Below are 22829 nucleotides of genomic sequence, written 5' to 3' on the forward strand. Positions count from 1 at the left end.
GATAATATCATGCTACACTTCTTTTCTGATACATATTTTTGATTTCCAGATATAGTTGAGAGGCTCTGGAAAATATAATAATATGTCACGTTTTCCAACTTTCGAGTAAACTAGAAAAAAAGGTTCAACATTCGAATTCAATTCAATGCAATGACACATACCAAACAAACTTCTGCTGCCATCTGCAGGACCGAAAATGGCGCATATCATTATGTTTGCCCGAGCAGCTCAATTCAAAAAAACAAAGTTTGTGACTTCGAATATGTTACACTAGATATTGTAAATGTTTACCACAGTTTCTCTTCGAAGAAGAATTCAATTGCAAATTTTTCTATTCTTTTTTCCCTATTGGGGAGTTTAGAGATGTCATTTCTTCATGATACTGTATTAATTTGCAAATTTTTCTATCCTTTTTTTCCTATTGGGGAGTTTAGAGATGCCATTTCTTCATAATACTGTATTAATTTGCAAATTTTTCTATTCTTTTTTCCCTATTGGGGAGTTTAGAGATGCCATTTCTTCATAATACTGTATTAATTTGCAAATTTTTCTATTCTTTTTTCCCTATTGGGAGTTGAGAGATGTCATTTCTTCATGATACTGTATTAATTTCATTATTTGTTCTAATGCTATATAATCCAAGGGTTTCACAAAATAGAGGATCTGCCTATACAACAAAATCGTGAATCCATACGTCACAGTTTTGCAATCTCCACTCCGCCCGCTCCGCTTACTAAGATCGCAGTGTTTTGAGTCAACATTCATGGCGGAAGCGAAAGTAGTCAATCAGACGTACCGATGCTCTGTTGTTTTTCGAGGCTTCATTGAGTTAATAGGATACGTAAGGGCAGATCCTCTACTTTCTAATGTTCTTAGTACAATCGCACATACATGTGGAAAGCTATAAATGCAGCGTGTAAAAATTTAGTTTTCTTCATTAAGTTATTGACTAAGGGAAAATTGGGAAGCTGTTTTCTGAATAATTCTCGTGTAGTATTATACCAACTGATGCCGGCAGTATTATACCAGCAGTGCATAATGGAGCATAAGGAATGGTAAATGAAATCAACTCAGTTAGTAATAATATAAACATTGGATTTTAATCAAAAAGAGCTGCACTTTCAAAATCTTCAGTCCATGCCAACTTGTGAATACAGCATAAATAAATAGAAAAGAGATAATCTGTGTTATATGTTTTTTGGTAATTTTTAACGAAAAGCATTAATCTATTACGAGCATGTGTAATCGTAATGCATTATAAAGTGGTTATTAACAGAAACAATTAGTCATTCTGTATTGGGTGTAAATCAGATTTGATTGATGACTACTATACTTAGATCTGAAATATTTTATTAAAATTGGAAAATATTGTTACACATTTTAAGGGTTATCGCTACACCCATTCCATTTTTTCGAACAATACTTACTAACTTCATCATCACCATCATCATCATAAATATTCTGCCATTGGCAGGTCACTTGCTGCAACTGAGGAGCTTCCATGCTCTACGATCTTCCGCTAACCTCTTCGTCTTCACGTACAATTTCTGTGTTTTAATATCGTCCATTAATAATTGTAGTTGTAGTCTCCTTCGTCTTCTCCTTCATGCCACCACACCCTCTAGCACGTCCCTTATGATACAGTTCCTTCTTAACAAATGTCCTAACCAGTTTCTCTTCCTCTTCTTAATAATATCTAAAACTGTTCTTTTTTCCCCAAGATTTCTAACACTTTTCCATTCCTTTTCCGCTCGATCCAGCTAATTCTTGCCATTCTTCTACATACCCACATTTCGAAAGCTTTGAGTTATTTTTCATCACCCTTCAGTGGCGTATTTACGGGGGCTTCCGGGTTTAAATTCCCCGGAAATTTTATTTACTATATTAAAGTCAATGAAATATCTTGCAGAATTTTCACATTTTCCACATTTCCAGGAATAAAGTTATCAAAGCCCCCGAAACAAAATCGTAAATACACTATTGCATATATATCATATCGAAATACTCCATAAATTTTCAATTGGGTTGAAGTCAGGCGAATTACGTGACCACAGGCAGGGTTTCCAAAATGGCGTGTAGCGATGTTTCGTTTGGACAGCGTGCTGTGGTTAAATTCCTTGTTAAAGAGAACCAATCTGCTTCTGGAATTCACAGCAGACTGCAGCGTGCCTGTGGAGATTTGTGCATGGATGCCAGCAGTGATAGGAGGTGGGTAAAACATTTTAATAATGAAAATACGAGTATCGAAGATGAGCCTCGCAGTGGGCGTCCTCGAACTGCCTCCACGGAACGCAACAAGGTAAGGGTTAATGAGCTGATTAGGGGAGATAGGCGTATCACTGTGAATGAAAGCGCCGCAAAACTTGGTGTTGGACATAGTGGGTTGCAAGAAATGATTCACAGCTTAGGTTATGGGAAGGTTTGTGCCCGTTGGCTCCCCCGTTTATTAACTGAGGACCACAAACGTCAGATATTTCGACATGAAGGTGATGACTTTTTGACGAGTACCGTGATTAAAGATGAAAGCTGGTTCCATCATTATGAACCTGAAACAAAACAACAGAGTATGGAATGGCACTACTCGAATTCGCCACCGAAGAAGAAAGCGAAGACAGTGCAATCGGTAGGGAAAGTTATGGGGAACGTCTTCTGGGATGCGCAGGATTGCATTCTGGTTGACTTTCTTCTGCCTGCTATATCAAGACACTTTCGAAGCTCCGTCGTGCTTTGCGTGATAAACGTCCTGCAAAGAAGATCATCCTTCAACAGTATAATGCGCGTTCGCATACTGCACGTGACATTATGGAGCAGATCAGGAGATTTGGGTGGAAAGAAACACTTCCACATCCTCCCTACAGCTCCCACATGGCATCCTTTGAATACCATTTTTTCAGTTTTTTGAAGAAACAGATGCGACGCTATCGCTACGAGACACTGGAGGATATTCGGCAAGCAGTGCGTCAGTATCTACGGGCAGCTGGAACGGAATTCTATCGCAAGGGTATTTTCAAACTTTCAGAACGACGGGGAAAATGTGTGCAAACAAAACGGAGCCTATGTGGAAAAGTGAAAGAAAGATCTGTAGATTGAGATGATATATATTTGGTTTCACTTACAAATAAAGATTATGGTTGTGAAAAATAAATGTTGCTCACGACTGTCAGTATGCCCCTCGTACATATTAGAAATTTTTTTAAAAAAATTGTTGACAAATGAATTAGAATTAGAACTTCATAGCACAAGGTTTGATTTATTTTGTTTAGTAAAATGTTTCTAAAGAAAGCGTGGTTTTAAAAAAATAGTTTATTTATTTATTTTTTACTTTTTAACAATTTGTTTTATTTTGTCATTAAAAAAAATAAAGTAATTTTTCTTTTCTTTACTTTTTTTAAAAAAAGACTGTTAAGAAATCGTGAAAATACGAAATTTTATTCGAACTTGCGAATGTTAACCCGTGTGTAGAAGATAATCCACGCTTTAATGAAGAATAAAGCTGGTTGCATACGGAAAGGATGATATCGATTTTTAAACCCGAATAAGAGATCGATCTTTAAAAATAGAAAAGTAACTACGGAATATTGTGTTCTCATCCGACTTATGTTGGAAAATAACGTTGGATCATTGTATAATGTCGGAAAATTTGAGTCTTCTTCGTGTGGAATGTTGTGCTGTATAGGGCAGCAAAAAGGAAACTACGCAAAAATGATGAAAAATGACTGAAGGCTTTCGAAGTGTGGGTGTATAGAAGAATAGGACGAATTAACTGGGTCGAGCGGAAAACGAATGAGAGAGTCTTAGAAATGGGGCGCGAAAAGAACAATTTTAGATATTATTAAGAAGAGGAAGAGAAACTGGTTGGGACATTGGCTAAGAAGGAACTGTATCATAAGGGACGTGCTAAAGGGTATGGTGGCACAACTAATGGATGGTATCAAAACAGAGAAATCGAACGCGAAGACGAAGAGGTGATAGGAAGAACGTGGAGCATGGAAGCTTCTCAGTTGCAGCAAGTGTCCTGCCAATAATGGCAGAATATTTATGATGATAACTTAAAGAAAAGTAAATAGAAAAAAACAAGAAATATAGAAAATGAGTAGCATAGTATCTACGAAATTAAATGAACTAGTTGTTCTCAAAACATTTCTATAGTACAGAAATTTGGGTGCCTGACAATTATGATGTCATGTACTGCACCACCCAGATTCCTGGCCTATATATATATATATATATATATAACCTTGGAAACCGTTGGAATTAGTTTATTTAAAGTGAGTTTAAAAGAGTCTTAAACATCTATAGATACCAGCACTTCACTTCCCTATTTTTCCAACGTATTTTGTAGAGGATGACAATATTCTTAATAATTGAATGAACTTCGAGAAGTAAATGTTTAAACTCTGTCCAAAGGCAATTTCAATCAATTCTATTATTATTATTTTGATAATAATAGAATCATCTGCACCTTTTTACTTTGGTTTCTTTTATTGTTTAGAAATTCTTATTGTTGGAAGCATTCACCTGAAGAGTAAAATTTAGTTCTCTGCACATTGAATAATATAAAATAATCAAAATGTGAACTGATTATTCTCAAATTATTGATTCAACTTGTCTTTGGATAAAGTCTGAATATCCAATTCTTGAACTTTATTCAATTATTGTGAATATTGTCGCTCTTTACAAAATACATTGGGAAAATATTAGAAACGTGCTGACATCTGTTTTCGATACTGAAGTTTTTACACTCACCTCGATAGTATTTTGAAGATGTTATTTATTATTTTTTTTTCATTGTCTTTAAGTAATTCGCTAAATTTCAATATCATGAGGGTAGAATGAAGATTCTTAAGATGGCTTCTGGGCTCTTAAAACAGTTCAAATTTAAAATAAATTTAATAAAACAATAGTGACTTTCAGTCACTTTTTTTTTAATTTAACGCAGAATATAATTCGGACTGTAGTGTCCCATAGAAATCTTTCGAGACGAATGTGGCATATAAACACAAATCCCTAACGCCCCTTACTAGTTAAACGAGAAATTTGACAAACCATCCTATTGATCATTGTGGAGATCCTGCTTTGGTCTAAACTACTCACTGAGCAAAAGAATACGTATATTGTAAAAATTATTAACGTGTGACAGTTTTGCTAACTATCCACTTTGGGTTCATCAGACAGAAGCCAAAGTAGATAGTTGGAGAAACTGTTGCACGTTAATAATTTTTACAATATACGTATTCTTTTGCTCAGTGAGTAGTTTACATCAAATTTACGTATACTAAAAGCAAAGCTTGAACAATGGAGAACAGTGCTTTGGTCGTATTTACATTATGGTGACAATGTTGGTACGATCTCAATGCAGAGGACAAAATAATATTTGGAGCCTTTTAGTTAATTAGTATCTTAAACATTCATCTAAAAGACTCTAAATATCCTTTCTTCTTTTGCATGTAATCTTTTATGTCCCAATTATTGTGAGGTAGGCCTATATTTGCTTGGTTGTAGTTTAGTGTCCCTTCAGCCCCAAAGTTGCATGAGGATGTACAGTTTAAAGTGGAATCCGAACCATCGTAATTGTTGAACCGAACCATCGTAAAGTGGAATCCGAACCATCGTAACCTCATTGCACCCTTACCATGAATCGAACCGGACTCCCCATGCATGAAAGGCTCACACGCTAGTCCAGCAGTGAGGGCTGTAAGGAATATTTGTAGTTGGATGTGAACATTGGTTTCATCATCTTGATTCTTTTGTAAACCTTCTATAAATAACTAATAAAAGATATGTGAGAAAAAGAAGAATCATTCGGTTTATCCTTCCGCCATGTTCTCTATGAGTGTGAACGAAGTGAAAATTCAAACAGAACTTAATTATCCACTCTTGTCGAAAATTTCTATTTAATTGAAAGCTCATAATACTGTAACTTACTGGTACTTATTGCATTCCACTTTTATATAACCTTGAGGAGAAGTTGGGTCACGTTTCCATCGAACTAAGTCTGCATTAACTTCAGCAATCACAAAGGGAACATCATACTTAAGGCCAACTTCGCCATTTCTTACAGCCTCCAAAGATGCCGGGCCACATTGGAAAACTCCTGTAAGTAAAACATAGTAGTCAACCACAATTGTAAGTAAAATCCTGCAGCTTATCCAATTGTAAATCATATCTCACCTACTATTAGCTATAAATAAACCTTTTAATCAGCAACAAAGATATCATTATGTCTTCAGATTCTTTTCGTAGACTTCATGTTTACGATAAACTTTATAATTTAAACTATCTTATTTTTTATGTAAGAAAAGTAAAATTATGGAGAAACCTAAAATATTTACGAAAAATTATACGAGGGTCAGTCTGATACAAAAGGAAGTACCGTATTTCTGATTTGTGAAAGTTTTGTATGTTAGAGAGTAGATCGTATATTTGTGTTTTGTTTCTCCCAAGGTTATGTGTTCTAATCTTGAACCATTCCTTCTCTCTAGGTGGAATTGTGAGCCAGAATGAAGCCATCTGTACATAAGCAGTGCAACAACATGGATTCGGTTTTCGATGCCTTTTCCTGAAGGGTTGGACAGCCAAAGAGATTCATGATTGATTGTTTGATGGGAATTTAGCGTCACTTCTCATCACCAAGGATACATGGAATGTCATCTTCCCTGTCAAAAAGTTTCATTCCCAAGCTTCCGCGGAAAGAAAAGGTGTCATACTGTGATACGAAAGGCTAAAGTTACTTTTCGAACTATATATTAGAAACATAAATTCATTATAAAAATAACCTTCTATAGTCAATCTATTAGAATGAAATTATTTTTTCACAATTAGGTAATGGTTATTATAGTTTCGTGTATGCCAAATCAGCATAACTCCTTGTTTCAATAAATTTGCTACTCGAGAACTTAATATTGAATATCGTTTAATGTAAACAGTATGTACAAAAGTGCATGTATTATTTTTGTGTTTAGATTAGAATATACTGTACACGACGAAATTATAATTAGCAGCCTTTTCTACATCTAAGCCTCTGGTAAGAAAATAATGTGTAGGGCTACAGTTTCGTGACGGTGACATTTATTCATCTTGGAACAAAGATATTACTTGCCTGTGTAGTGTCAGGAACTTATCCTTGATCTTGATCTTATAATTGAACTCTTACATGAGTGGGGCCGCGGTGGCTCAGTGGTAGAGCGTTCACCTCTGGTGCTTGGGGTCCTGGGTTCGATCCCAGCCCCCGCCAAGTGAACTTTGTGGTGGACAAACACCGTGTGCGTGGGTTTTCTCGGGGTTCTCTCGTTTCCTCCCACTTTCTTCATTCCACCATTTCATTCATTTCTCATAATCACCGTCTCCTTTAGCCTAACCGGCATAACCGTGGGACGTAAAACTCAAAGATTTCATTTTTTTTTCTTACATGAGTTTTAAAATTATTTTTATCAAGAGGCAGCCTTATTAGCTAAGTCCTATATTGCTCTTTATTTCTTATAAGTTGAAATTGAGGTTATCTCTGTTCAAAGGTTGTTCTTTCAGGGGCGACTTCTAACCCCCAACACGTGATCTCGGGATGCCTCAGAGGTGTGTACTTGGGCCCCTGTAACTTCCTCCATGTTGACTCTGGAATTATTACTATTTGTCCTGTATATATATGATCTCTACTCGTTTCCTGCTCCCTCCAAATACCATATTAACGAGTCTCCTATGACACATTCTGCTAGTCATAATGATGTTAGTGTCATCTTTGATTCGAAACTTATGTTCTGTGATCACATCTCCTCAATAGTAAAGAAATTAATGCATTTGTTGGGGCCTCCTTTCCCGATTCACTGAACTACGCTCCGTGGCATCATTAGTAACATTCTATAAAACTCTAATAGCGCCCAAGATCGAATACTGCTCTCCCATATGGGCCACAGTTACACATCTCTCTAGACTAGACTAGATTCTGTTCTTAATTTCTGTATTACAATAGTACGCTTTCGTGTTCCCGCAATTCGAATATTATCTAATGAGGAACTCTTGCGACATCTTAATATCCAGACTCCGGGAGTACGCAGAAATAACTACGCTGAGTACGCTGAAATTTCTTCATAAAATAGTTAATGGAAACTTAAGATCGGAAACATTGCTTCAGGAACTATCCTTACGTGTCCCTTCCCGCATAATCCGGAATACCCACCTATTCCATCTTGCCCGTCCTATTTTGGCAGAGGTCTCGTTTTTACAGGATACGGAACTGTTATAATAATCTTAAAACTGATGTGGACATTTTTTCGAGCTACCTGGTGTTTGAAAGAGCAATTAAATGAGCTTTAGCAAAATAATATTACTTTTGCACTCTTTGTTGACATTGTTATTTTGTGTTTTGTGGTTTTGTTTTTTGTTTGTTTGTTTCCATTTCCCTGCGTAAAATAGCAAAGTTATGGGGATATGGGAATTTGTTCAATAAATAGAAATAAAAATAAATAAGGAAGATATCTCATTCATTTTATTGTGATTTCCATTGTGTCCAATGAAAATCCTTAGAAGAGTCAAATTATTTGTTGTTTTGACATCTCTAGGTGGTAACAGTAATAATTGTAATTATATTTTTACGGTTATAATTTATTTTGTGAAGATTTCCGTATGTGGATTTACGGACATGTCTGATAAATTTCTATGATTGTATATATTTACATATGTATTGAAGTTAATTCTTAATCCAGGAGTTCTTTCGCTAGATATTTTATAGATGTTTTTTTTAATCGTTGAATATAATTTATTTGTAAGAATTCTATGATTGGTTGAATTATATTTCAGTAATTCAACAATTTTTTGATTGCAAAAGGCTATTAACTCAATTTTCTGTAGATTTTATCTAACATACTGGTATATGATCTCCCTTCATCAGTTTTCCATTATACTCGAGTACTTTATTTTGTGAAGAACTGTCTTTTGTACCGTTTGTTCATGTCCACTGCATATTGTGATGGATGAAAATGAATTTAGTTGTCTCGACGAGAACTCCAAGATAAAATGAAAGGAAAGAAGAACTCATGAGCTATAACATGAAATTACTGAGAAATATATAAGAAGAAATCTCGATTAAACACAGATAGCTGTAGTTCAAAATCTCTACATAATGTACTGAGAATATGTTCTTTTTTCCTTCTACATTATCAGCGCTAGAACAAATGTCAGAGCATGAAAATGCAGACTTGTTACATGAAGATGTGGATTCACCAATTACAGATATCCTGTTCACTTCTTCATCTTAGGATGCACACATATGTGCCGAAAGAATATCATGTATTTAATGATAAATGTAAGAGATGGAAAATAATTCGCAGGAAGAATATTAAGTGCAGCTGAGCTTTCTTATGTCATCATGTTGAATTTGAGGGCAGAAGGTGATAAAGTTGCAACAAAATTGTAAAAAGTAACGACAGTAACATCTACAAGAGATAGAGAGAGAGAGAGAGATTCGTAATATATGGTTACAAGAAAGAATACAACAAAACTATCAAACAAAAAGCTTTGTAAATTATTGTCTCTGCAAATTCAACGAAACATTAGCACATGATCATTTAAAAACTTTAAGTGAAACAAAACATATCCTAAATCCAGATAATTATTTAGCTATGCAAGTAAAAGAATAACCTTATCATTAAAAAAAAATGTTAGTGACTGTGAACGTTAAGCGAAAATACATGTTCACTATTATTATTATTATTATTATTATTATTATTATTATTATTATTATTATTATTATTATTATTATTATTATTATTATTATTATTATTATTATTATTATTATTATTATTATTATACCACATAACAACCAGGATTTTAGAAATTCTACCAGACAACGAGTGACCAACTAGCATCGGAACATTTTACTTTGGAAATTAAGTTTGACGCTAGCTATGGCCCTTCTAGATATAAACAGACACAGGCTCAAACTTCAAGTAGAGACGAAATATTATTTACAGCATCTATGGTTTCTTTACTATTAAATAACAATGACATGGGAAACCATGCATGGAAGAGTGGACGGCCATCAGCAAACCTGTTTCGTGGACCTATTTGTTTCCGATGAACTCCTAGAAGTAGGTATCCAAGTAGAAAGACAATGAAAAAACAGAGAACAAATAACAATGCGATTTCCTTGGCACTATCAATAGTTAGTGGCAAAATATGCTATGCCATCACTAAGACTGTGAAACACTGGAAAGGAGAGATAGAAAAGAAAGATACATTTAAGAATAGAATGAGATTTAGTGTTGATGCACATAAGTCTTGTACTATATTACAGATGATGACAATACTGCTCAAAGGTTTATCGAAAACACTCAAATAGGTTATAATTGGTAGAAATAGATCAGGAGCTCTCTTTTTGGGACAGTATTGACAACAATTTCACGTGGGCATGAAGTGAATATAATAGTATTCGAAACCTACTAGATGGAAACAATTGAGTTATATGTGAGATTGCATTCTTCTATATGCAACCAAAAGTACACAAAATATTTATCGACACGGCAGTAGTTATGAGAGGTGTCGTTTTAGAAACTGGGGAGGATTACGAAGAGACCATTCAATCTCGAAACAAAAGTGTTAGAAAATATAGAGAAGACTACGAAAAGATTCAAGAAGAGACATCAAGTAGGGCCTTTTCCGTAGATTAATGCTAAGCTCTGATCCAATAATTTCAAGGTTAGTTGAACTTAAGAAAAAGCAGAAAAAGGCTTTGGAAGTGGTTGACCTTTTACGCATATCTAAAGATGTAGAGAAGGAAAAACGATGATGACAACTCTGTAACGTCTACTTCCGAAAGCGAGTTAGGCCGGAGCCAAAAAGACTTCAAACTTACACTGAGTACTAATTTTACTAGTTTAGCGAATTACTAATTATTATTTTATATTACATGTTGTAATTTCTTTAGTTAATTGTGTAAACATAATTTTGTCCTTCTTTTTTGCTACTCAGATTACTGTACGTCAATGTTCTGGGACACGGAAGATATTCTCATCGATTTTCGATCCAAAGGACAGATCATTAATGGAAACTATTACTCAAACATTTTGCAGTTTCTGCAACAACAAATTCAGTTGCAGCACCCTTACAAACTAGAGTGTGGTTCTCTTCATAACAACGCGCCGTGCTACACTGCTCGCCAGACACTCTAGCAACTGAGTGTATGTGGATTTGAATTAATCTTACATCCACCCTATTTATCTGACTTGGCACTTTCAGATTTTCGTATATTCTTTCTCATGAAGACACATCTAAAAGTCAAATATTTTCGCATCAACGAGGTTGTTATTCATGCTATAAATGACTGGCTATACATTCAGAAGATTTTTTCTCTTTTCAGAATGTGTTAGAGAAACTGGAGGTCTTCAGAAAGTGCATTTAAAAACAAGGGAACTATCTGGAATATATATAAAATTTCAACTCGCTACCACATTGCCTTCCATGTCAGGCCAGCAACGTTCCAGCCGACCCTCATATATAATGTAAGACCTTACGCTTAGCTTTCATGAAACACTACCTATCTTTTAAATAATTTGTGTACTTGAAGGTAACTGAATGCGCTTTTGAGACTAATGATGTTGCAGTTGTCTTGTTCCCCAAACTATCAGAATTAAGTAAATGCTATATATTTAAAGCTTCACTTACCGTCACTTGTTTCTTGTGGTGTTGCATCAATGGCTTGCCACCCACCATAGCCAATTTTCTTGAGGTCTGGTCGAGCCATCCAAACATCGTTCCACACGTGGAAATTCCAAATAGAATCTCCACTACCTGGGTTCGTGGGGTCGTAATCCATTTCTTCGTTGTTTTCGTCAATGTATTTGTCGATCGTGAGCGAGCAGTTGGTATCATGAGCAGATACAAGATTTGACACGACTCGGCACGGAATTCCAAGAGCTCTGCAAACTGCAATAGGAAGATTTAGAATACATTTCTAGCACATAGAGCAGATCATCTCTACGTACATAGTAAATATGAGCATATCATAGATTATCAATTAAAGACTTTATATAAGAAATTATTGGACCACACTTGCATTTATTAACTTTATTCAGCACATTAAGAATTTAATCTTTACTGATAAAATTTATAGTTTTAATACAAAGGCTAAGATGGAAGGTTACAGAGGAATACACATAATTATATAGAAAAAAAGTGTGGGTACATTGAGGGAAAAGGAACATTAATGGAATGTACAGAGAATTGGAGAAGAAAGAGTGAAAAAATTACTATCTTTATGCAGAAACACCGTATTGAAAGTCAAGAAGCATGAGATACGAGATAAAACTTCCAGAATTATATTGTCGCATTGAGCAAGGCTTTGATTTTTTAGTCTTTTATTTAATTTTCCTTTAAAAAATTGATTTGATTTTGGATTTAGCGTCCCTTCTCAACAGCAGCGGGGATATATGAGACGTGGATCTACTGCTTAACATGGAATCCAAAGCATCAAGTAATTGAACTATATGCAATCCCAAAACTAATCCGATCTTGTCCAAACTTGACATAGGCCTAGTGAATTTAATAGCTTGATGAATTTAATATCCTTATGAAATACACGTTATATAAAATGTGCGGAACTATAGGCTAATTTCATTATGAATAAAGATATAAAAAATAGGAGATAAAAGTTGTTAGAAATTAGTACCGTACCGTAAGGGGGGAGAGCGGGACGACGGCCCCGGGCGTCGAAGTAAGAGGGGCGTAAAATTCTGGAGGAAAAAATATATATATAAAAATGGAGGGAAAAAGTAATAAAAATTGCTCAAAACCAAGGAAAAGTAGGGTTTATTTTTGAAATTTTTCTTACGCTTCGCGCCAACAATGGTGGCGCTTTGCTGTTGGTATGTTGACCACACTCAAATGTTCGGAGTGGGGGGTCGTATACTCTCGTCCCGGACGCTGATTTTCCACGGCATGGCATTGTTAGAAATACGTGGTTTTTAAGACTCTTTACCAATATGGAGCCCAAACTGAAACATCCCACCATTTCAGATTGTAAACCACTTATTTCGAACAACATTCTTGTTCTCATTGTTCTCATATCTACTTGGAACGGAGTTGACCTATGGATTGGACTTCGGATAAACCTATGATGTGCGGTCCTTTGGAACTCGAATTATATGGACTATCAAAGTTGGGTTTGAACTAAGACAAGGACCCTGAACTTTCTTTATGGACAGACGGGTTTGGTTATTCTTGTGATACTTCGATTCTTCGGGCACAATCGCTAAGAGGACCTCTCAAACCCTCTAATCGAGTCTCAATTATTGAGATTACGCAAGTGAGACTTGTATGGTTATGCTGTTAATACATTACTCCGTACGATAACTCGTGGTAAAAACCGAATTTTCGAACTCTGTTTATTGCAATAGATAGGCAGTGAAAGTATCTAAGGGGAACTGATTAATATAATCAATCCCGCAAAGATTAAGAATACGAAGGCCAATATTTACGTCCGCCAGTCCACATGGTAACTCTTGTACGAAACCGAATTTATCAATTCTGCTTCTCGCAATACATGGCTCGAGCAATTATCTCTATTCAAGTTTGTTAATGAACTCAATTCCATGCAATTTAAAAATAAGGAGGCAACTTCTTTATTTCCGTTATTTCACACGAGAACTCTTGAAAGGAAACAATTTTTAAAATACTTTTGTTCGCCCGCAACAGATAGCTAAAGTGGTTATTTCGGTCGAGTTCATTCCCTTTCTCTAATTTCTTTGCAATCTTAGTTGAAAATTTCAGCATGATATACAAGGTTTGCGAAATATAACGTCATCAAAATTATCAGCAGCACATAGCATATGAATATATAATGCATAGTATAGTATATGTAGCTTCTTTCACTGTAGTCGTTTCTCTTGTTGCTGTTTTGCTGTAGTGTTTGTCTTGTTGCTTGATTCATATTTAGCGAGTTACTGCAAACTATTAAGACGGTATTAAATGTTGCTGTATTAGAGTTGGCTTAAATATTACCGACGATGTTCCTAAACAGTACAAGCATATAACATCAATCTCCATAGTTTAAAGAAATAGAAGAATTAAGTAAAACTATTTAATTGGTTATAAAAGAAATGAAATTACAAAAAGAGAAAAATTAATTTCATCCCCGAAGTAGAAGGTAAGCATATATATCGGAATAAAAAAAATGGCACTGTAAACACTAAGTATTGGGGAGCTTTGCTCTCAATTTTTAATGAATTTTTATTATTTATAATTCATTACTTTTGGCAATTTTATTGTTTGTGACAATCTTAATATACTGTTTTTCAATTTTAATATATTCATGCGCCGCTTATCCTTTCTTATTACATTAACAGTGTGATAAACAATCATATTTAAAACAGGCAAATTCGACCATTTTGGCTCGTGCCATTTTAGTACATATGCTTACTTCAAACAAATTTAGTGAAGTAGTCTACTAGGCTCTAAGGCTGGGACTTCCTTTATAAATCTCCCATAAGGGAGATAACTGAAACTGAAACTGAAAACATATATATATACTAAATAGCCGACTATAGACAATTTGGAATACAAATACAGTATTCGTTTGAGGTGAAATATCGGAATGTTATTTAATTCCAATCTCTGATGCTAGTTTCGGCCCTCTTCAAGTAGTAGCGGTAACCTGACAAGGAAGAAAATACAGTATTTGTAAAATATGCAAATGGTAGAGGGAATGAGACTAGTGAGAGCAAATAAAGTACAAATAACTAACTAACTAACTAACTCTATGGCCTATGGAACCCGGAGGTTCAGTGCCGCGTTCACAAAAGCTCTCCACTGACTTCTATCCTTAGCTAATTTGATCCAGTTTCTACTTTATATTCCTGTCTCTGCGAGATCCATCTTAATATTATCCTCCCATCTGCGCCTAGGTCTTCCTAATGGTCGTTTTCCTATGGGTCTGCCAGTCAAGACTTTGAAAGCGTTTCTACTTTCTTCCATTCTAGCTACATGACCTGCCCACCTAAGCCTCCTAGACTTGACGACCCTAACAATGTTGGGTAAACCGTATAAACTATGTAGCTCCTCGTTATGAAGCTTCCGCCATTCCCCATTCTCGTTCCTCTTGGGTCCGAATATTCTTCTCAGGATCCTGTTCTCAAATAATTTCAGTCTATGTTCTTCCCTCAGAGTAAGCGACCATGTTTCGCAACCATACAGAACAACAGGCATGATTATCGTTTTATATATTTTAAGCTTCAAATTCCTCGACAGAATTCGCGACGACAAGAGATTTTGAACCGAATAGTAACACGAATTCCCTGCTTTTAGTCGTACAAATAACTAGCAAAGCAAAATGTAAGTAACTATTCAAAACAAGCTAAGACGTCTACAAACAAACAAAGCTTAACTTAACCTAACTTTTTAAAGCGCATTAAAATACAGAAGAAAATAAATTTAATTAAAACGCATTAAAACATACAGAAGAAAATAAATGTATTTAAAGCGCATTAAAGCATACAGAAGAAAATAAATGTAATTAAAGCGTACTAAAACATACAGCAGAAAATAAAGGTAATTAAAGCACATTAAAACATACAGAAGAAAATAAATATAAACCTAACTTCAAAGCTATTTCGTGCATGCAAACCAATATTTACGTGCATAACCTACTATACACCCTATTGAGTATCTAATAGAATTACGTACAGAAATTCATGCTATGTTTTATCTATTTGGATTTTGTTTTAATCATATATCTACTCGTTTACCAATCTAATGATAGTTACCGTTGTGTCGTCCGAACTAGTGCAGCACTTTTCTTGATCTCATAATGAGTAATAGGATGATCGGATGATATATAATGAGATGATCGAATGGTAGACCATTGCATGATAAATAGTATATAATGGATGATCGGTTGAGGTATGATTGAACTGAAATAGATGAATCATTGGTATTAAATGTTAAATGGAATGATGATGGATGATTAAATGCTAAATTAATGAATGATGGATGGTGATTGGTTGGATGATTAGAAGGTAGATATTCTATTGATCGAACGATCGATGTTTGAATGATAAATGGAAGGATGAAGAATGAGTAAGTCTAGATGATTGAATAGTGGATTATTGAATGATAGAATGAAGGATAATGAAAGGTTGGATGGCCAAATAATAATCCAATTGTTAAATCAATTAATCCAAGATAATTCTTAATGTATTGTTGTTCTTTAGGGAAGACGCTTTTTTCTCTTTCCTAAAAAGAATACGAGGAAACAAAATTCCGTTCTGTACATTATTTCAAAATAGAAAAATCAACAAGCTTATATATTTTTTTAAACATCTTTTCACGTGATGTTAACAAAATAATTCACAAAAACAAGAAATAAATTTGTAGACAATAAGAAGGAACGCACAAAACGTAAGGTAGAGGTCCCGTATTCTTAGTCTACGTTAGATTGACTACATTAACACACTAAACCGAGATAATCGATCTAGCTATCTATTAAAAAAAAAGTTTCATTCAAGACGTATCATGTAGACTAATGGGCGTGAAGAAGTGGTACTTATATTCCTAAGAAGAGGGTGGACTTCATTTTCAAAGACGTCCGAGACAATTGGTCTAGCTATCTATTGCAAGAACAGAATTAAAAAAAAAAAAAAAAGTTTTCGTACAAGATTTATCATTTGGACTAGTAGACGTAAACTTAATTTGTACGGGATTGACTTCATTAGCGAACTTGCCAGAGATAATTGCTTTACCTTTATCTACTGTCAAAATAAATAAATAAATAAATAAATATAATAAAAATAAAAATAATAAAGAAATAAAGAATTCAAAAATTCAGTTTCACTCAAGAGTTATCATGCAAAGTAATGCTCAGTACTAACAGTACAATCTTTTAAGTCTCACTTGCATGATCCTAAATAACTGAGGGTTTGATTAGAGGGCTTAGGAGGCTATTCAAGTTGTTGCGTCTCTTATGACTTTTGTTCAGTCAGATATAAAGAACAGAAACATCATGAATTAAAAAGAAAATCAACTGAAACTGTTTTTCCTTAGGTAAGTGCGTAGCCCTTTTCGCAAAGAAAATTATCTGATTGATATTAGAACAAAACTACAGGGAACAAACCAGTTAAACTTTAATTTCAAGAATAAGAAAGTAAATGAGGAAGCAATTGATTAGCTTTGTTGTAAACGTAATGTGGATTTATAATAAAAATTTGCTAAATTAAGGAATGATCTATGAAGGAGGAATTTTCTCTCAACAGGAAACTTACTAGTCTCTATACAGCTACATCATATTCAATGATAAATTACTATCCTCTAGAACAGGGATGGCCAACTATGGGCCCGCGGGCCACATGCAGCCCGTGAGGCCTTCTCGTGCGATCCTCGAGAATATAAGTGTTAACATTTTTTGAATATTTTATTACGTACATATATTTTTTTTAAAAAAAATAACTAAAATGTAATGACTTGAACTAATACACAAAGTGAATGTATGTTTTAGGCGTGGAAACCGTGGAAGATTAAGATTAGTTAGATTAGTGTTTTGTTTAATTTATTTGGGTTTCGTTAGGTATCTATGAATTTAAGCGTACCATTTTTGTTCACGATATAGCGTAAAAAATGAGTGGCTGTGAATATTTTTAAACGTTAGTAGTACTGAGGGCAGAGTTTAAATCGTATGTTTTTACTTACAATTTTAAATCCTTTTTTCCTTTCTTACATATGTTTTTATGTTTGAGAAATTATCAAAGATATTTTTATCTATCCTTGAGAATGTAAGGATATTTTTCGAGCAAAAGGAGCTTTTAAGACTCTTAGAAGGGATTTTGTCGTTGAGAACCTGGCAAAAGTCTAAGTTTGTGAATAAGACTGGTTCATTAACGAGCATACTTCAGAATTGCAAGGTGTCTCCTCAAGAATTACATTATTTCGATTTTTTTTTTTAAAGTCAGTGCTACTTCAGTATGAGTAAGAAAAGGAAGATTACTGATGAAAAGCGAAAATTTCTAGATAAGTGGGAAAGTAAATTTAAAGTATCACGAAGTTGCGGCCCTCGCCACATAGAAATATCTATAATGCAGCCCTTAGTTTGAAGAAGTTGGCCATCACTGTTCTAGAACATGGGAGGCATGAAAACTTCTTTTTACCTTTTTAATTTAAGTTTATTAAATTAAGAATGAAGTTCTTTTTTCATACTACTCCAAGTTACTCCCTGATGGTACGCAAGACTTCTACAAAGTTGTGTGAAAATATCTTGTTTGAGACAAGAAAAAAAAAAAAAAAAAGAAGTTAAATGTAACCGAATCGAAAACCCTGACTATGAAATTTTTCGATATCGTTTTCATCTGGTAAAGATGTACAGTGTTTAATAGTGTTTGCTACTACTTACATTTTGGAACGTGTGGATTTTCTTCTATTATGTAGGCCCAAAACAAGTACTGCATTAACTTGAATGTTGAATTCAATTCAAAACTAAAGTTAAGTAAATTGAAACCAACTATTAAGAACTATGATAGGCTAAAGAAATACAATCATCAAGAAAGGATGTGAATTCTGTAATACTGCTTTTTTCCATTCATTGCTTATCCTTACTATGTTATTTCAGTACTGAAGTACTATAAGAATCAGAATAGTGTTCGCTAAAGTTATTTTAACTTTTAAAAATTGATATATTATTTTAATAGACGATTTGTAGATTCTAAGAATGGTCAATTCCATTAATTCATGGTATATCTGCATTTTAAAACGAAAATTTAGTTACTTAGTTACAAACTAAGTCAATTTTAACCCTGGAACAAAGAAATCATCCTTTTCCAGAATGATTTTGAGTATTGGCGCATGGATATTCTCTATATTAAGTATGGTGGTACCTCAGTGGAAGAGGTTGAGAGCCCCTGCTCTAGAAATATTTCAACCTAAGGTTAATAGGTGAAAAATTTATGCAAGATCAGACATCTTGCACTCTGAACATAAAAGCAGTTTGTACACTTCAGAACTAGAATGGTTTTTCTTTTCACAGTGAAAAGCTTCCATTCAATACGAATTTAACTATTATTATTGAAATGATACATTGAAATTCATGGATCCGGATTTCTTTTCTTTTTTCTTTTTTAGAAATAAGTTTAGAACTAAGCTATTTATTTTCCAAAATAATGAGTTTAATAAAGTTCAATCAAATAAATTCCTACTAAATACGTGATTTTAAATCAATAATGATTTGTACAGCAATTATTATCGATATCATAAATAATTATCGATAGTAACACAAATCTGCTTAAACATTTTATACATCGCTATGTTTGTTCTCTTAATACGAATTACATGTGGAAAGTTATTATATTAAACATTCAGGACGAAATAAAATCTACTCCTAGTTATAAATGTAAATATTACCCGTATTAGTGACTGCAGCAAATACCCAACACTGCCCATAGCGTACAGGTCCTTTTGTTTTCAGATACTGCTCCAGGATGCGTACTGAACCTGTCCATGCAGCAGGAGCAGTTCCATCTTTATAATCTCCGTCCCATCTCCCAGCCAAAACACCATTATCGTCGTTGGAATTAACCTAAATAGAAGAAATACGTTGAGAAATTAAGCATTGAACAGAAGATTAAAGAAATGGCAGCTTTCTGTTGCGTCTAGGAACAAATTTTAATAATGGATTTTCAACTAATAACTTGTATTAGACCTCTGCTTTACTCACTAGAAAGCCGCTAAGAACAAAATTCACGAGAAAAATAAATAAATACACATAATATTGGTGGCAGATATATGATGTGCACAAAATTGCTTATTGTATTCAGTATCGAAAAAGTTGAAAATAAAGTTACATATAGAAGCACAATTTTGCCTGTTGACATTGCATGGATTCGAAAGTTGGACATTCGTTCGTGAAGAAAAATAGACTAAGAGGATAGCTAATGCTTGAGGAAAATATATGATAAAAACTGGTGTACAAATATGCAGGATGTGACCTAAACTCGAAATTTCATTCTAGATTTATTATATAAAACCAAATATAGTACAGGGGCCGCAGTGGTTCAGTGGTAGAGCGTTCACCTCTGGTGCTTGGGGTCCCGGGTTCGATCCCAGCTCCCGCCAAGTGAACTTTGTGGTGGACAAACACCGTGTGCGTGGGTTTTCTCGGGGTTCTCCCGTTTCCTCCCACTTCCTTCATTCCACCATTTCATTCATTACTCATCATCACCGTCTCCTTTAGCCTAACCGGCATAACCGTGGGACGTAAAACTCAAAGATTTCATTTCATTTCATTTCCAAATATAGTACAGATTAATAGATTGAGATGTCGTTAGCATGTGAAAAGCGCAGGTAGCTTATATAGTTTTAGTTGGAAAGTATACAAAAAAGAAAGCTTTTGGGGAAAAAAAAGAGAGAGGGTGGACAATGTAAAATATAATCCTAGGGAGGGTCGTAATAACAGCTTCACTAGGATTGCTAGGTGTAGGACAAGAGTCAATAGTCGGCTTTTTTTTGTGTCTGTGCTGATAAACTTCTGGGTTTCTTAAAATTCGTAGTTAATTAGTCAATGATTTTACATATGTTGCAATATATAACGTGTTAAATATTTGATTATGTACAGAAGAGCAGTCCCAGAAATCCAATGTAAAAAGTTGAATGTAGCGAAATATAAGATCGTTAATAAACCAAATGCTGTTTAGATGAACAGTTGCCTTAATTTACAGTAAAGATGTTTCAGCCTCTACTAAAGATCTGTTTTCTTCCTTATCAATCCTTATTTGTTCTCGAATTAAAGAAAAACAAATACATATTTTTTGTTTAAAAAAATGTTTATCTTCTTTTCTTTCAAAAGTAAGCTAGAAACTCTTCCACATTTTTGTTGCTGTATAATGTCTTCTTTAACTTTTTACATATTTATTTCTGAATATTTATATTAATTTATGTTTTTGTCACTTCTAGTATATCACGTAACTTGGAAATTATGATTTCATAGGCTACAGTATGAAATTGAAGTATAGTAAACTCGATTATTGATAGGCTGATTATCCGAAGTCTTCATTTCCTTTGTGACGATAAATTACGATTTGAAAAGAAAATATACAACGATGGAATAACTTATACAATTGTGACAAAATGTTGTTTAAAAAGAAATTTCAATGACGAATAAAGATATATTTAACAAGAAAAAATACAATCAGTTGACCCATTTTTGCTTTTTTCTTTTTCTGTCTTTTCTTTTTTGTTTTTCGTAAAAGTGTACCAACGAACTTGTAAGTACAGAAAAACTACTGTCTATTAGATCATAATTGTATGTGTAACCCATCTACGGTAATTTTTTTTAAAAAAATGTTGAAAAGCATTTTCGTGTTGAATTGTGTCTTTTTTGGTCATTTTACAGATTATACACGACTCTTAAATATCAAACATCAGCTTACAACTTTTGATATAGCCCTTGTCATTCTTATGGGATTGTGTCTTTGGGAATGTTCCAGGCCAGTTCTTTCCATCATAATCATTATAGCAGGTAATACAGCATCGTCGAATTGTCCAAATACCCAGTGGCGACCTCTGCTGGTGCCAAAAGGACCTACCCACACTTTCCCAACATCATTCAGAACATATTCTTCCAGCAATTGCTCATCTGACATAAACACTTCGTCCTCTGCAATAGAAATAGAACATTAATTTCACTGTAACTTTGAATAAAATAAGATCTTGAGTAAAATTCCACCATTTTACTTTTAAATTAAAAGCGTAGGGTATGAAACTAATAAACAAATAAAAGCTTAGGTTATTATTTTCTATAGTAACATGTTGTGTATACAAAACTTCCATTAGGTAGTTGTACAGTCTTGTTCAAAAAAAGATGTCTCTCCAACTCTATTCAAAAGACCGGATTCTTACAATTGTATGAAGGACAATTTAGTGTTACTTGCAATAAAGACTTTAACCTTCTCCTATATGAAAACCTTATATAAAGTCCGAAAATTGATTGCCATTATTAATTTATTTCTGTACAAATTTCCTTCGTTTGACTCCTTCCGTAGAAAATTGAATCATGTGAGTTTTTTGACACTCGAAACTTTTCGACATGAGATCGCAAGAGCTATCTGTAATGTCATTACTTGTTTGGAGTAAGAGTTAAGCATGAATTATACTTTTTGGATATGCTCCGAGCTGGAGTATACTTTCTATTATGTCATGAGTTTTAAGTGGATAAAATTATACTCATGTTTATTAATGTCTAAAATGATACCTGTTCAAATATATTGACAAAATCTTTTGTCTGTTGGGAAATATGGACCTAAAATTAACTAGGTTTATTACAACTACCGGAGTCAACATTGATACTATCAATTTTGGAATATCTTACAACTTATAAGGAAAGAACAATCTGAGGATACTATCAATTTTGGAATATTTTACAACTTATAAGGAAAGAACAATATGAGGAAATTTCATTGCTCAACAATCTTAATATTCTGTAATTAAACTATTGGAATGAGTGGAGTGTGCGAAGGAATCCGGTATTTAACCTTCCCTTGAGCAAGATGTTAAGCAAAAATAAAAATTTGCCATACTATGTATATGCATACAAACAAGCATGAAACAATATGAATTTGGGAGCTTGAATCTCCTCCTCCTTTAATGAACTACTGCGTAGATTACTGATTGGACGGGAGCACGGAGGATCAATGGTAGAATGTTTACCTCTGATGCGTGGAGTCCTTGGTTCGATCCCTGCCAAGTAAGTTGGTAGTGTACAACGTCGTGTTCGTGGGTTTTCTCGTGGTACTTCCGTTTTCTCCTACATGCTCATTTCAACAATTCTTCCAACATTATTCTTAGCACAATGAGCATAATAGTGGGACGCT

General features: G+C 34.2%; 1 protein-coding gene across 6 annotated transcripts in view; it reads right to left on the reverse strand.

The window, feature by feature from the left end:
• LOC145666666 (hemocyte protein-glutamine gamma-glutamyltransferase-like) overlaps positions 1-22829 on the reverse strand; it is a 124390-nt gene that overhangs the window by 18055 nt on the left and 83506 nt on the right. For all 6 annotated transcript variants that reach the window (XM_081734137.1, XM_081734135.1, XM_081734136.1 and 3 more), the window contains exons 6-9: positions 21390-21616; positions 19366-19540; positions 11653-11913; positions 5926-6094 (exon numbers count right to left, since the gene is read on the reverse strand). In XM_081734137.1, the coding sequence (XP_081590263.1) occupies positions 5926-6094; positions 11653-11913; positions 19366-19540; positions 21390-21616 (832 nt within the window). The remainder of the gene's footprint in view (positions 1-5925; positions 6095-11652; positions 11914-19365; positions 19541-21389; positions 21617-22829) is intronic.

This window comes from Thermobia domestica, chromosome 12 (assembly GCF_964235325.1).
Source record: "Thermobia domestica chromosome 12, izTheDome1.hap1.1, whole genome shotgun sequence".
Lineage (NCBI taxonomy): Eukaryota > Metazoa > Arthropoda > Insecta > Zygentoma > Lepismatidae > Thermobia > Thermobia domestica.